The sequence below is a fragment of the Bison bison genome, unplaced genomic scaffold (genome assembly GCF_000754665.1).
Source record: "Bison bison bison isolate TAMUID 2011002044 unplaced genomic scaffold, Bison_UMD1.0 scf7180017864499, whole genome shotgun sequence".
NCBI lineage: Eukaryota > Metazoa > Chordata > Mammalia > Artiodactyla > Bovidae > Bison > Bison bison.
In genome coordinates this window covers 972,784-987,128 of record NW_011495058.1, presented here as the reverse complement: position 1 = coordinate 987,128, position 14,345 = coordinate 972,784, and the positions used below count along the sequence as shown (strand labels likewise).

The 14,345-nt window shown below is 36.6% G+C and overlaps 1 protein-coding gene across 1 annotated transcript in view; it reads right to left on the bottom strand.

Annotated features, from left to right (window-relative positions):
* Nucleotides 1–14,345, bottom strand: part of ZNF804B (zinc finger protein 804B) — a 575,409-nt gene that overhangs the window by 98,948 nt on the left and 462,116 nt on the right. Inside the window, exon 2 of the mRNA XM_010829001.1 lies at nucleotides 5,065–5,208. Within this exon, the coding sequence (XP_010827303.1) occupies nucleotides 5,065–5,208 (144 nt within the window). The remainder of the gene's footprint in view (nucleotides 1–5,064; nucleotides 5,209–14,345) is intronic.

Sequence of the window (14,345 nt, the reverse complement as noted above, 5' to 3'; positions counted from 1 at the left end):
CTCCAAAATCACTACAGATGGTGACTGCAGCCATGAAATTAAAAGACACTTACTCCTTGGAAGGAAAGTTATGACCAACCTAGATAGCATATTCAAAAGCAGAGACATTACTTTGCCAACAAAGGTTCGTCTAGTCAAGGCTATGGTTTTTCCTGTGATCATGTATGGATGTGAGAGTTGGATTATAAAAAAGATGAATGCTGAATAATTGATGCGTTTGAACTGTGGTGTTGGAGAAGACTCTTGAGAGTCCCTTGGACTCTGCAAGGAGATCCAACCAGTCCATTCTGAAGGAGATCAGCCCTGGGATTTCTTTGGAAGGAATGATGCTAAAGCTGAAACTCCAGTACTTTGGCCACCTCATGTGAAGAGTTGACTCATTGGAAAAGACTCTGATGCTGGGAGGGATTGGGGGCAGGAGGAGAAGGGGACGACAGAGGATGAGAGGGCTGGATGGCATCACTGACTCGATGGACGTGAGTCTGGGTGAACTCCGGGAGTTGGTGATGGACAGGGAAGCCTGGCGTGCTGCGATTCATGGGGTCGCAAAGAGTCGGACATAACTGAGCGAATGATCTGATCTGATCTGATCTGTGTATTCTTGCCACCTCTTCTTAATATCTTCTGTGTCTGTCAGGTGCATACCATTTCTGTCCTTTAGAGCCCATCTTTGCATGAAATGTTTTCCCTTGGTATCTCTAATTTTCTTGAAGAGATCTCTAGTCTTTTCCATTCTATTGTTTTCCTCTGTTTCTTGGCATTGATCACTGAGGAAGTCTTTCTTATGTCTCCTTGCTATTCTTTGGAACTCTGCATTCAAATGGATATATCTATCCTTTTCTCCTTTGCTTCTCTTCTTTTCTCAGCTATTTTTTAAGGCCTCCGCAGACAGCCATTTTGCTTTTTTGCATTTATTTTTCCTGGGGTTAGTCTTGATCCCTGTCTCCTGTACAATGTCATGAACATCTGTCCATAGTTCATCAAGCACTCTGTCTATCAGATCTAGTCCTTTAAATCTATTTGTCCCTTCCACTGTATAATCATAAGTGTTAACTTACTTCTCTATAATTACAATAAATCTGTGAATAATATGATCTTTGCAATAAAGTGAATTAAACACATAGGACTGCTATTTAGATACAAGGTAACATAAATGCTTTAGAAATCACTTATTAAACTGCAGGATCCTGAGTAATTATAAATAAGAAGAGGAAAGTAGAGAGGGTTACCCTGTCAACAGAAGAGGCCAGATATTTACTCTGAATCCCCATGGAAAATAAAATTAAGGCAACTGTTCCTGTTAGGCTAGAAAATACTCCCATCCAAAACCCTACTACCGTTATTATAATCAGCATCACGATCAAGAAGAGCTGTTAGTGAAGCAAGAACCAAATAGACATATTTAGCTTCGGATTTTGAAAACAAGAAAAAAAGTTTTTGTATATTTTACTTTAGTGCATACTTCCTATTTTCTGTATCTAAAATTGTTTCATTTAAAAGGCAAATTGTAAACTCAGCTTCATTTAGAGTTCAGGTAATTTTCAAAATATTTTGGGCCAAAATAAATCTTTAGATGGAAGTATTTCAATATTGATCCAGGAAAGTAATCTTACAAGGTCTGTGGTAAATTTAATTATTTCAGTGTTACCCAAAGTGGGCAGCAAGTACAAAATTCTGCATAATATTAATCATCCTTTGATCAAAAGGAATTTAGAAAATGTTGATAAGTCCGCTTACCATGAGATCTCAGCTTTTTTCATATCAAGATGTAAGTCATCAATCTGTGTATTAAATCTACTGAAGCATATGTTGAAATACAGCCATAAGACAGGAGGGGATCCCAGACAGAGGGAAGATTATGAGCCAATATGAGCAGGTGGAAAAGCATAATGAATTTTTTAAGAAACTAGGAAAATTCTGGGTTTGAAGGAGATAAATCTGGAAATAGATGCCAGAGCCAAACCGTGGGTATCTTGAATGACAAACTAAGTAATTCAGACTTTTACAAAATGTCAGCCAGCAGTCATTGAAGATTTCCAAGGGGAGTGATTGAATAAATGTGAGAGTTTGGGAAGATCAATCTGGCTGGAAATGGATAGGTCAGTGTAGAACATGGAAAATACTAGAAGCAGGGAGTCCAGTTAGAAGGCGCTAGCAAAGAATCAGGAGTGAGATTAACATAGATGGTGAAAAGAGAATGCAAAGGGAAGATGGAGAATGAGGTCTATTGCAAGAGAAGAATGGGAGGGATGAAGGAGAGCTTCAAAGATTTTTAAAGTCCCCAAGACACTGATGATGACTTTAGTGATCACAATGTATCCTTTTGCAGCTTCTTTATGTGTGGGTCATGCTTTATAACTGCCCCCATGCCTTTCTACCATAAAGGTAACTTTCCATTCTTAGTTGGTTAACATGGCTAACTTCTAATTCATTTTTAGGATTTCTATTTCATTTGTCAACTCGTCATTGCTAAATAATTTTTATATGTTCTCTTAGTATCCTAGATAATAATTTCTCTAATATTGAATCTTTGCCACTGCATGGACTGTAACCTACTGAACTACTCTGTCCATGGAATTTTCCAGGCAAGATAATAGGCCTCCTGAAATTAGGGATCATTTTTTCCACTCTCTATAATCAGCACAAAAATAAATAATGGAAACTCAATCACTGCTTGAACAAGGAGCATGCCTAGGAATGTTAGAAAGCTAGGAAGCCTAAAAAAAAAACAAACAAAAAAAAAAGCAGAAATGGGGAAATAGATGGAATATAATGATTGAGGAAGGGTTGTTTTATCAAAATGTGAAAAAGACAATAAAAATAAAATTAAGGAAAGTGATAAAAAAGGGAACTGATGAGGCAGAATTCCAGAGTGAAAGGCAGGCTGTAGAAGGCAGATCAAGTGTGGACAATTCACCCCCCTGGAGTCCAATACTTTCTACAAAAGAGGCCTTGTACTCCTCCATTTCCTCACCTTAGCTCCTTGTGTTTCCACTATCAAGAATGCTATCCCATCTTGAATCTCTTTTTCCATATTTACTTGTATATATCTAAAACACAGATCAAATATCACTGTCCCATGAGACCTTCCATGGTCACTTTTGGAGATTTCTCCAAACCTCCAGAATAAATTTTTTCTTAAAATGCAGCCTGAAGCACTCCTACATAAAATTCACTTCGGGTGATACTTTCGGGAAATTTGTCTTTATAGACATATTTTATCTAATAAAAGACACAGAGATAATATAATCATTTTACAGCTCCAAATGAAGTAATAGATTTAAGCAAACTGTAGGTGGGGTAATTAACGATCAAGGCAATTGTACCTAAACCCACTCATAAACGGCAAGTCATAGAAAGAAAGAAAACTTGATCTCATATACTTCCTTATGGAAAGATACAACACACTCTCTACTCTGTTTTTGCTAAGGAACCAGCATTTGACAGGTTTTATCTGTAACAATCAGTTTAAAGGAAATACAGAAGACAGAAAAAAATGTGAAAAGACAACACTGATTCATATTCAGCAAAATCTCAAATGTGTGAAACAATCCAATTTTTCAACAAACAAACTGCAAGGGGCACAATTTAAAGGGGGAGTGGAAAACCCATAGTTTAAATAAATATTAAAAGAAACTTATGTATCAGCTAAAATTGTGACACATTTGGATTTCAACAAATCCAAACTTACAAATCATTTATGAGACAAATGACCTATACCAAGACACTGTTAACTTTAGGTATGATGATGGCTATGTTGTCTAAGCATAATTAAACATCTTGAAATATTTTCACATGAAATGATACGATATCTGGAGCGTGCTTCAAAATAATCCAAGGTGGTGGCAGGTGTGAGGAGTAAATTGTGGTGCTGTGAATGAAACAAGACAGATGGTTGTTGGAGTTGGATGGTAGTCACATACTTCATTTTTATAAATACATTTGAAAAATTATATTTTGTATCACTTTAAAATGCAAGTTCCTGAGCCCTATCTTAGAACTATTGAGTTAGAATAGCTAAAGGAGAATCTAGATATCTGCATTATTAACAGATTCCAAAGTGATGATTACGCACATTAAGATTTGGAAATCTCAATCCTGAACAATGATTCCTGTTGTTCTTGTTCTTGTCAGAGACATCCAGTCAATTATATACTCATGCTCTAGCTTTAAGGATATTAATAGAAACTGTAAAAGCCATATATTTTATATGTACTCAATACATATTAGTGATGTTATTCAAAATATTTATTGCTTTTCACTCTGAATAAATATTATAGGTCTAGATTATACATGATTTATCCATATATTCCATGATATTAGGATTGTGCAGCTTTTAGCAATAATCCTATGGCCATATGGGATTTCTTTCTTAGTGGTGTTTGATACCTATAATTCCTAAAGTGCTAATATCCTCATACATCATGCAGCAATGATAAAATTTAACAGATAAGAACAATAACCTGCTCTTTAACAGACAAATGGAAAAAGATAATCTTAGAATTTTGTGTAGAATGTCAACACTGATTTTATTTATATATTTATATATCTTCCATTACCCCCCAACTTTGCCTTTGTCTGAGATTGTCTTCGTTAGCTTGTCTGCAATGGTTCATTTATTAAGTAATCACTTTGATTTTCCTAAAAGGATATTCTTGCGAAAAATATAACATTCTCTTGAAAAAATTTTCTCCCAAAACTTAGTATTCCCTATACCTTGGAACTCAAAAATATTCTATGCTACATCTTATCCTAATACTTGTCCAATATTCTAGATCTGCCACTAAGTAGCTAGGTGGTTTTGAATCTCGCCTTATTTTTACTGAGTCCTGGTTTCCTCACACATATAATCCTAAAATAAATGTCAATCTACTATTGGATCCTATATTCTTTCTAGGAAAAAGTATTTCACTTAATATTTAAACAAAAAAACACAGCTTTCGAGGAAAAAAAATGGTATAACATCTCAGGAACTTAGATGAGGATAAATAAGGCCAGTTACATACGTTGTATTCTGAAAGTAGAAATCCAGGAATACGAAGGTTATTTCCCACTTCAACTTACCTGCTTATGAGCATGGTCATAGGAATTAATATGATTGTCAAACTCCTGGTGTTTGTGGTACTGCTTGTCACATAACTCACAGTAAAAGTTCGCCTTTACATCTTCCAGGGCCTTTGCTGTGGACTTCTCCTTTTCTGGAAAATCCTTTGGAAAAAAAAAAAAAGGTAAAAATGTTGGTTATATTTCTAATAGCATAACCAGATCTCATATTAATCAAGTTGGTAATTTAATTTTACTGTGATTCAAAGGAAATGGTTAGCCTCGTTACATTTAAGAACTCTATGGCACAATGGAAGCAACTTTCAGCCTGGCCTAATACTAAATTATCAATGAACATATAGTGACTTATCCTAAAGGAGCTGAGCCCTCAGCTTCAGTATGGTCATTACTCTTTGTCTTCTTGCCACCTGTTTCCGGGTGTGGTACTGCTGACCCATCTAACTATAATATCACCACTATGTCCTCTACCTATCCAGTGACCCATCCCGAAACTGTGACCTCTCTACTATCATATTTTATCGGGCGTTGATTGCATTCTTTTGTATTATTCACCTACTGCTTCATGTACTTTAGCCTACCTGAGATCTTAAGTGTTGGGATTACTATTCTCTCTTTACATTATGCATTCCCCACATTGATAACTGGTGAGAGCCTTTTCTCAACACCCAGTTCTTGGACCCTCTTGGAATCCTTTTCCATGGTATTTCAGGGAGGAGAAAGCCTCCATTATGTTTCTTATTACCAAACACATCTATGATCATGCCTACTTTGTTTTTTTCACAGACATTTCTTTCTTTGATATTACCCCTTATATTTTTGTATTCCACACAATTCCATCTTCAGTCAACAGATTTATCCAATCCACACACTCTCCCAGGGTGATCCCTTTCATACCATAGTTCAGTTTAGTTCAGTCACTCAGTCGTATCCAACTCTTTGTGACCCCACGAATCACAGCACGCCAGGCCTCCCTGTCCATCACCAACGCCCAGAGTTCACTCAAACTCATGTTATACCACAGTTAGAGCCTTATTTATCCAAAACCTCTAACTTCGGCCTAAGCTTCTTCCACAAACATTAGCTCCTGCTAGGCATTGCTAATGAGTGTGTTACAATTTTTAAAGTTATTTTTAATTAATTTTCATTGGGGTATAATTGCTTTAAAATGTTGTTAGTTTCTATTGTACAGCAAAGTGAATCAGCTATATGTATACATATATCCCCTCTTTTTTGGATTTCCTTCCTATTTAGGTCAACAGAGAGCATTGAATAGAGAGCTCCCTGAGTTATATAGTAAATTCCCATTAGTTAACTGTTTACAATTTTAACTATGCTCTATCTCAAACAGAATTCTGGCCACATAATTCCCCCACTTAAAATCCTCTTGAATTGGCTCATTGCCTATAGAATAGTAGTGACAAATGCATATGTTCCCATATTACCCTCTTTAATTTTATCATCAGACATGCCATATGATATTAAAAAAATTGTTTTCATGTCTATGGTTCCCATAAATCTTTTAAAGGCAAGAACTGTTTTATTCATTTTTGTGTCAACAGTACCAAACATATTATCTAGCCCAGAATAGTTCCTTACTTAATATGCATGACATAAATTAATGGATAATGATGGCTTACATATTCATGCCTCTTACCATCCTGCAAGTTCTGCTCTATTATCCCAGTGCCTAGATGAAAGAATGGCTGGCACATAAAGAATGCCAAATAAATATGCATAAAGAATGGGTGAACAAAATAAAGAATGGATTTTAGCTTTGTTTCTCCAAAATGACTAACCTTCTATGAAAAGAAACTGGGCCATAAGTCTAAATCATAGGGGTATCATTGCCCAGACAAAAAAGCAATCTGGGCAGATTCTCACAGGGTTGGATGAACTGATGAGGCAATTAATCTAGATATGGGAACATAGTGATTCAAGTCCCAATATGGCAAGAAGCAGGAAGGGCATTAGTACATTCATAAAGAGCAAATTAGACTAAATATCTAGAGTGCCTAGCTAAGAGAGTTGAAGTAAAAATCTGGTTACATTCTAGGTTAATGGGGCATATCAAAGCTACTTGATAGGATATATTCAGAAACAAGAATGTGGACACCAATTTTAAGACCAAAAAACCAGTTGTTGAAGGAATTGAGATCATACAGTTACTTAATAACTGTGGAAGCAGTAGTAGTAGGCTACTATTTAGTAGTAGACTTAGAATCAGGGGAAATAATTATTTTTTCATCCAGTCTCTCTCACTAAAAATTACGGTCTTTCTCAGTATAATTTTAGCAGTTAGATTGGAAAGAGGGTCTACGTTGGTTTACCCATAGTTCTTACTCTACAATGACACAGCCTCAGAAAATTGACCATGTGCTTGGACATTAAGCAACTCTGCCTCAGCTTCATTAACTGGAGTTGCAGTAGGGGTAGCAACTGAGAATTCAGGGTGAATTTGTCATTAAAAATGTATTTTCATATTATTCCAGATTATGTATTACACAGAGGATTTTATGACAATAGCTCCATGGCCAGAGTACAGCTTTTCCAGTTAGTCTCAACATCTATATCTAAACATCTTTTATTTCTAAAACACCCTTTAATTATGATATTACATGGCTCTCAATGAAAAAAGTTATGAGAGTTCTACCAATATTTTAGTCTATATCATTCCCTATAAATATTCACATTTTACAAAGCCATCTGACTAAATTAAATACCCTGTTTCTTGCTTAATTTTTCTTGTCAAGATAAGGGGCTGATATATCTCTTTCCTCTAAGAGACTATTGATATTCCCCATGGCATATCCTAGTCCCCTGATTAAAAGAGGAAGGATACATAAGTGGATAAATTAGCAAACTATACAGGGTTCACAATACAGTTTGTCCTTCAAAGCCAGAAGTAAATGCATAAGCCCAAGAGCAGAGACTAGGAATAGAAATGGGAAAAAACCTGAGAGTCTCAGGCAGAAGAGACTACAATCCAAGAGTTGGGTAGGCATAGCAGGAAAAAGAAAAGGAAAAAAAAGAAAAAAAAAGATTTCTTAAGGATTTTTGGCAAAACTTGAAACTGAGAATAGAGCAAGAGCTGACTTTCAGTAAAAGAACCACAATCTAGTCGTTCATGGCATTGCTTGGAATAAAGTAGACCAGTTCTGATGTGTGAAAGTAGACTATGGAGATGAAGCTGAGTTGGTCCAGTCGTATATGTGCCAGCAGGCTGGAGCGTAAGGTCTCAGACTAGTAGAGAAGCCATCATGTAATTTAATCTTGCAATTTATTAATAGCAGAACAGGCAACAAATACTTAGTAATTTAATGATTTTAATAAAATCAGGTAACATTAAAGCAGGGGTGCATTTTCCATTGTATCATGCTGTCATCCACTCATTTTTCCACTTGTCTAACCATACTTTCATCCTGCTATTATCAAGCACTTGTACAGGCAAGAATCTCTTATTAGGCAACTTTAACAGTTAATTTCTTAATAAGTCTTTCTTCAGACTTTAACAGTGTAGCATGGGAGAATTACAGGCTTCCCTAGTGGCATCATCGACTCAATGGACATGAGTTTAAGCAAACCCCAGGTGATCGTGAAGGACAGGGAAGCTTGGTATGCTAAAGACCGTGGGATCTCAAAGAGTCGGACACGACTGAGCGACTGAACAACAACCGATATCTCAGTGGTAAAAGATCCACCTGCAATGCAGGACATGTTCATTCAATCCCTGGTTTGGAAAGATCCCCTGGAGAAGGAAGTGGCAACCAACTCCAGTATTCTTGCCTGGGAAATCCCATGGACAGAGAAGCCTGGTGGGCTACAGTTCACAGGGTCACAAAAGATTCAGACATAACTCAGCACCTAAACAAAAACAGCAGCAAAGTGGAAGAATTACATGTGAAGAGATGAACACTGTAAATTGCAATACAGTAATAATCATAAGCTGTTATAGAATGTACCTAGTTCACACTAGTTAAGAATTATTGAAGAAAATGTCAGAGTCTTTTTCCTCTCTTTTTCACACATAGCGTTAGATATGCTGCAAATTCTTGGCATTCCTTGCCTTCTTTGTTGAATGACAAGATATTTTTGCTGGTCAAATACCCTTGAAGGCAAATTAAGGTGAGATTTACTATCTGAAATAATTACACAGTCTTTAAACATATTCACAGTTAAGTTCAGTTCAGTCACTCAGTCGTGTCCGACTCTTTGCGATCCCATGAATCACAGCACACCAGGCCTCCCTGTCCATAACCAAATCCTGGAGTTCACTCAAACTCATGTCCGTCGAGTTGGTGATGCCATCCAGCCATCTCTTTCTCTGTCGTCCCCTTCTCCTCCTGCCCCCAATTCCTCCCAGCATCAGGGTCTTTTCCAATGAGTCAACTCTTTGCATGAGGTGGCCAAAGTATTGGAGTTTCAGCTTTAGCATCATTCCTTCCAAAGAACACCCAAGACTGATCTCCCTTAGAATGGACTGGTTGGATCGCCTTGCAGTCCAAGGAACTCTCAAGAGTCTTCTCCAATACCACAGTTCAAAAGCATCAATTCCTTGGTGCTCAGCTTTCTTCACAGTCCAACTCTCACATCCATACATGACTACTGGAAAAACCATAGCCTTGACTAGACAGACCTTTGTTGGCAAAGTTATGTCTCTGTTTTTGAATATGCTATCTAGGTTGGTCATAACTTTCCTTCCAAGGAATAAGTTTCTTTTAATTTCATGGCTGCAGTCACCATCTGCAGTGATTTTGGAGCCCCCAAAAATAAAGTCTGTCACTGTTTCCCCATCTATTTCCTGTGAAGTGATGGGACCACATGCCATGATCTTTGTTTTCTGAATGTTGAGCTTTAGGCCAACTTTTTCACTCTCCTCTTTCACTTTCATCAAGAGGGTCTTTAGTTCCTCTTCACTTTCTGCCATAAGGGTGGTGTCATCTGCATATCTGAGGTTATTGTTATTTGTCCCAGCAATCTTGATTCCAGCTTGTGTTTCTTCCAGCCCAGCGTTTCTCATGATGTACTCTGCATATAAGTTAAATAAGCAGAGTGACAATATACAGCTTTGACATACTTCTTTTCCTATTTGGAACCAGTCTGTTGTTCCATGTCCAGTTCTAACTGTTGCTTCCTGACCTGCATATAGGTTTCTTGAGAGGCAGGTCAGGTGGTCTGGTATTCCCATCTCTTTTAGAACTTTCCACAGTGTATTGTGATCCACATAGTCAAAGGCTTTGGCATAGTCAATAAAGCAGAAATAGATGTTTTTCTGGAACTCTCTTGCTTTTTCCATGATCCAGCGGATGTTGGCAATTTGATCTCTGGTTCCTCTGCCTTTTCTAAAACCAGCTTGAACATCTGCAAGTTCACGGTTCACGCATTGCTGAAGCCTGGCTTGGAGAATTTTGAGCATTACTTTACTAGCGTGTGAGATGAGTGCAATTGCAGGTATGGATTAAATATGAAAGGAGCAAAAATACCCACCTATTCTCAGTATCAGTATTTTTAAAAATAAAAATGAATAAAATTCATAGTAATACAGTAGATATATAACATATGATGTAAAGTTCCATCATTGATTTGCTAGTCATAAAAAGCTCCCTTCTCAAAGACTGCCTAGAAGAGGAGACTGGAAGCTTATTCAATAAAAAAATAACATTTATTAAATAAAAGAAAACTTGTTAAACATTCTCAATGATTCATTAAATGTTGAAAAAGTATCATAAATTTAATATGAGTTATCTGAATAAGTCATTTTAAAACAGTATGCATTGCCGGTAGGCATTTATGTTACAATTCAGTAAGAATTTTGTAGTAATTAATTACTTTTCATAACTCATATTTTGAGTGCAATGAGAGAAAATACACTTTTTCACACCAAGAATTTCATATTCATACATATAACAGGTATGCCTGTAAGGTGGCAAGTGTTCTGACTAGCATAAAGCATTTAGTTAGAGACATGAGTGTTTTCTACCAAATTATTCTTATTATTGTAATGATGATGCTTACACTCTAAAACCTCTTTTTGATAAACAGAAAACTGTCAAGCACTTCACACTTGTTGACTCTTTTAGTCTTCACAGCAACTTTATAAAATATCATCTCTTCTTATCCCATATAAAGAAGGCAAGCCAAAATCACATCTAGAAATTCACTCAATGTTGATGAGCAGGGACAGGATTCAGACTCAGATCCATCTGACTTCAGAGCTATTAATCACCAGGCTCATGGCTGCCCTAATTACTTAGCCTGTATCTAGATGCTGCCTAATTCTGAGGTACCTCTGCTACCTGTTTTAGTAGATTTGAAATGATACAGAACCCCCAGGTCCCATAAAGAGTCAGAGGACTGATTATAATTTTTAAAATCTATAAAGCTCTTGAAGCTGAGACAGGCACTAGGAAAGAACAAAGTGGCAGTCCTGTTTCTACTGGATGTACATATGTGTCCTGATTATTGAAAAGGAAAAGAAGGAATCAACTGCTCTTCTTAGTATCTCCTTGATGGTATTGGAGCTTTGAGGATTGAATTCATATTCTTTCCATGAAAGTTTCATATTTGACCTTTCACTGTTATGTGTAAGAGACTGCTTTAAGAATTTTAATATTCTCTAATTTGTTCTGTTACACTGGCCACGAATAAAATCCTGTTTCAAAGACAGTGAATTTTCCTCCTCCTCTGACCAAGTGACTAACGCTGATTGAAAACCCTCTCTAGGTCCCCACTGTCTTCCTGGATCTCTGTAACAGTTTGGGTAATGAAACACTTGCTTTAGACAGTTTTCCTTATGTGTTTATTTTATGTTTGTGACAGGGAAAAATAATCCTTGAAGACTGACTAACTTGGATCTCAGCCTCTTTCTTAAAAGTTTAAATTCTTAAGTTTTTAGTTTTATCAGTATTAGAAATTAAGGGGAATAATGAGTAGCTTGCAGGATTGTTGAGAGTATAAAATGAGATCAGTTTCATGAAGTACTTACTAGAGTATATGCTAAAAGTGGGTACTTGATGTTTTTGGACATTTTGTGTGTGTATGTGTCTGTCTTTTGTGTGTATCACTGTATTCATGTGACATTAATTTTTTAAAAATATCATACCGTTCTCCTACAAGTCTACAAAGTAACTTTCATTTTCTGATGAAAATATGAGCAAGTGATAGGAGTCCTTATCCTCTTCAACCCACCATCTCATATGAAAGCACAATCCCTGATAGTAAATTCAAACCTGGTTTATTTGAATAGAATTTTCAGGGTGTTTTTATCTCACAATTTCTTTTTAACATTTGGACTGTTTAGAAATTCCACAAATAGGCAAATGAGCATTGGATGCCCTAACATTAATATTACTAATATTGATTTCCCTAAATATGTGACTGGCTTATTTTATTAAAAAATGCTCTTGTATTGTATCTAGTTTGTTACCTGTTACTTAGAAAATACTCAGTATTTGTTGAATAAATTAAATTAATGATAAGAAGTATAACTTCCTACTATGTAACAGATAGCTTGGCTTACCTTGGCAATGTTAAATCATATCATAGGGAATTAAACTGTTGAACCTATGGCAGAATAAATAGATGAGTATGATTCTAAACATATGGAACTTTTGGAACAATCCTTTTAAAAACTATAGATCCTACGGAGCCTACTAAAGAATTATCCTAAAGTAATACTGGGTGGCAACTGCATACAGATTCATAAATCAGATCTATAGATTACTGATTTCCAATGCTCTTCTCATTTTACCATAACCAATAGTTCTCCTTACAATTTCTTAAGAATCAAGTATTGGTTTCCCAGACTGAAACTGGACATAACTAAATTTAGACCTTTCCATCAATGGCCAGGTAAATATAACATCAGCCACATCCTGGATTTAAAAAAAAAAGAGCTTTCCCCTGTTATTAGTGATTCATTCAAGCTGCTCAGAAACAACTATATTAAATATATGAACTTGTCACTGGGTAGCGTGCTTTGGGTACATCTTAGTATCATTTCTAATTTGGAAAGAATGACACATTTCGAGTGATGATTGCCTTTATATTCATGAAACAACAATTAAATATTTAAAACTTGCTTATATAACTGCTTATTTTGGAGAAGATTCCTAATGGCTGCATCTGAACAGAGATTATTTTTGAAAAGCACATATTTTGTTCATCAGTATTCTATACCACCAACTTCATCTTTCTCAGTATAAATTAATATACAATTCTTCTATTAGAAAAACACATAAGCATATAATGCAGTTCCAGTTGCACCCTAAAATAATCATAAGAGTAGCTATTGCTCTATTACTTGTGAATGTCTGACATAAAGGAAAAAAAGGGGGCAGGTATAATTTCCATATTGCTTACAGATACTGCATTGCACAAGTTCATAAGGGTTATGAACTGGTTTCCAGAGTATTTCTAGCAATATGTGAAATAGTAAAACACATGTAAACCAATGAGATTTAACTGGACACCATGTAGTGTGAGCCCATGAAGATGCAAGGACTACCAGTCTCCTACAGAGAACATCAGCCTTCACCAGTAAACATAGGCAATATTCTAAGGTGGGGTGGAAAAAGAGGGTGCATGAAAATATGTGTAAATTTGCCCAAGGTCAGAAACAAGGTTGAATCTATTAAATAGCAGTCCTTGGCCTGGAGTTCATGCCTATCAAAACCCATTAATGAATTCATGAATGAATATATGTAGTGAGTGAAGGAATAAATACATTTAATGTCCTTCTAACTTTTTGTCTATTTATTTATTATGTCAAAAGGGAGAGAACCAGAAAGTCTGAAATGAGTATGGTGATGTCAAAACCCGTATAATTGTATGCTTTAAAGAGTGAACCCTAATGTGACCTATGAAGTGAAGTGAAGTCGCTCAGTCATGCCCGACTTTGCAACCCCATGGATAGTAGTCTGCACCAAGCTCCTCCGTCCATGGGATTTTCAAGGCAAGAGTACTGGAGTGGGTTGCCATTTCCTTCTCCATCAGTTCAGTTCAGTCGCTCAGTCGTGTCCGACTCTTTGCGGCCCCGTGAATTGCAGCACACCAGGCCTCCCTGTCCATCACCATCTCCTGGAGTTCACTCAGACTCACGTCCATCGAGTCAGTGATGCCATCCAGCCATCTCATCCTCTGGTGTCCCCTTCTCCTCCTGCCCCCAATCCCTCCCAGCATGAGTCTTTTCCAATGAGTCAGCTCTTCGCATGAGGTGGCCTAAGTACTGGAGTTTCAGCTTTAGCATCATTCCTTCCAAAGAACACCCAAGACTGATCTCCCTT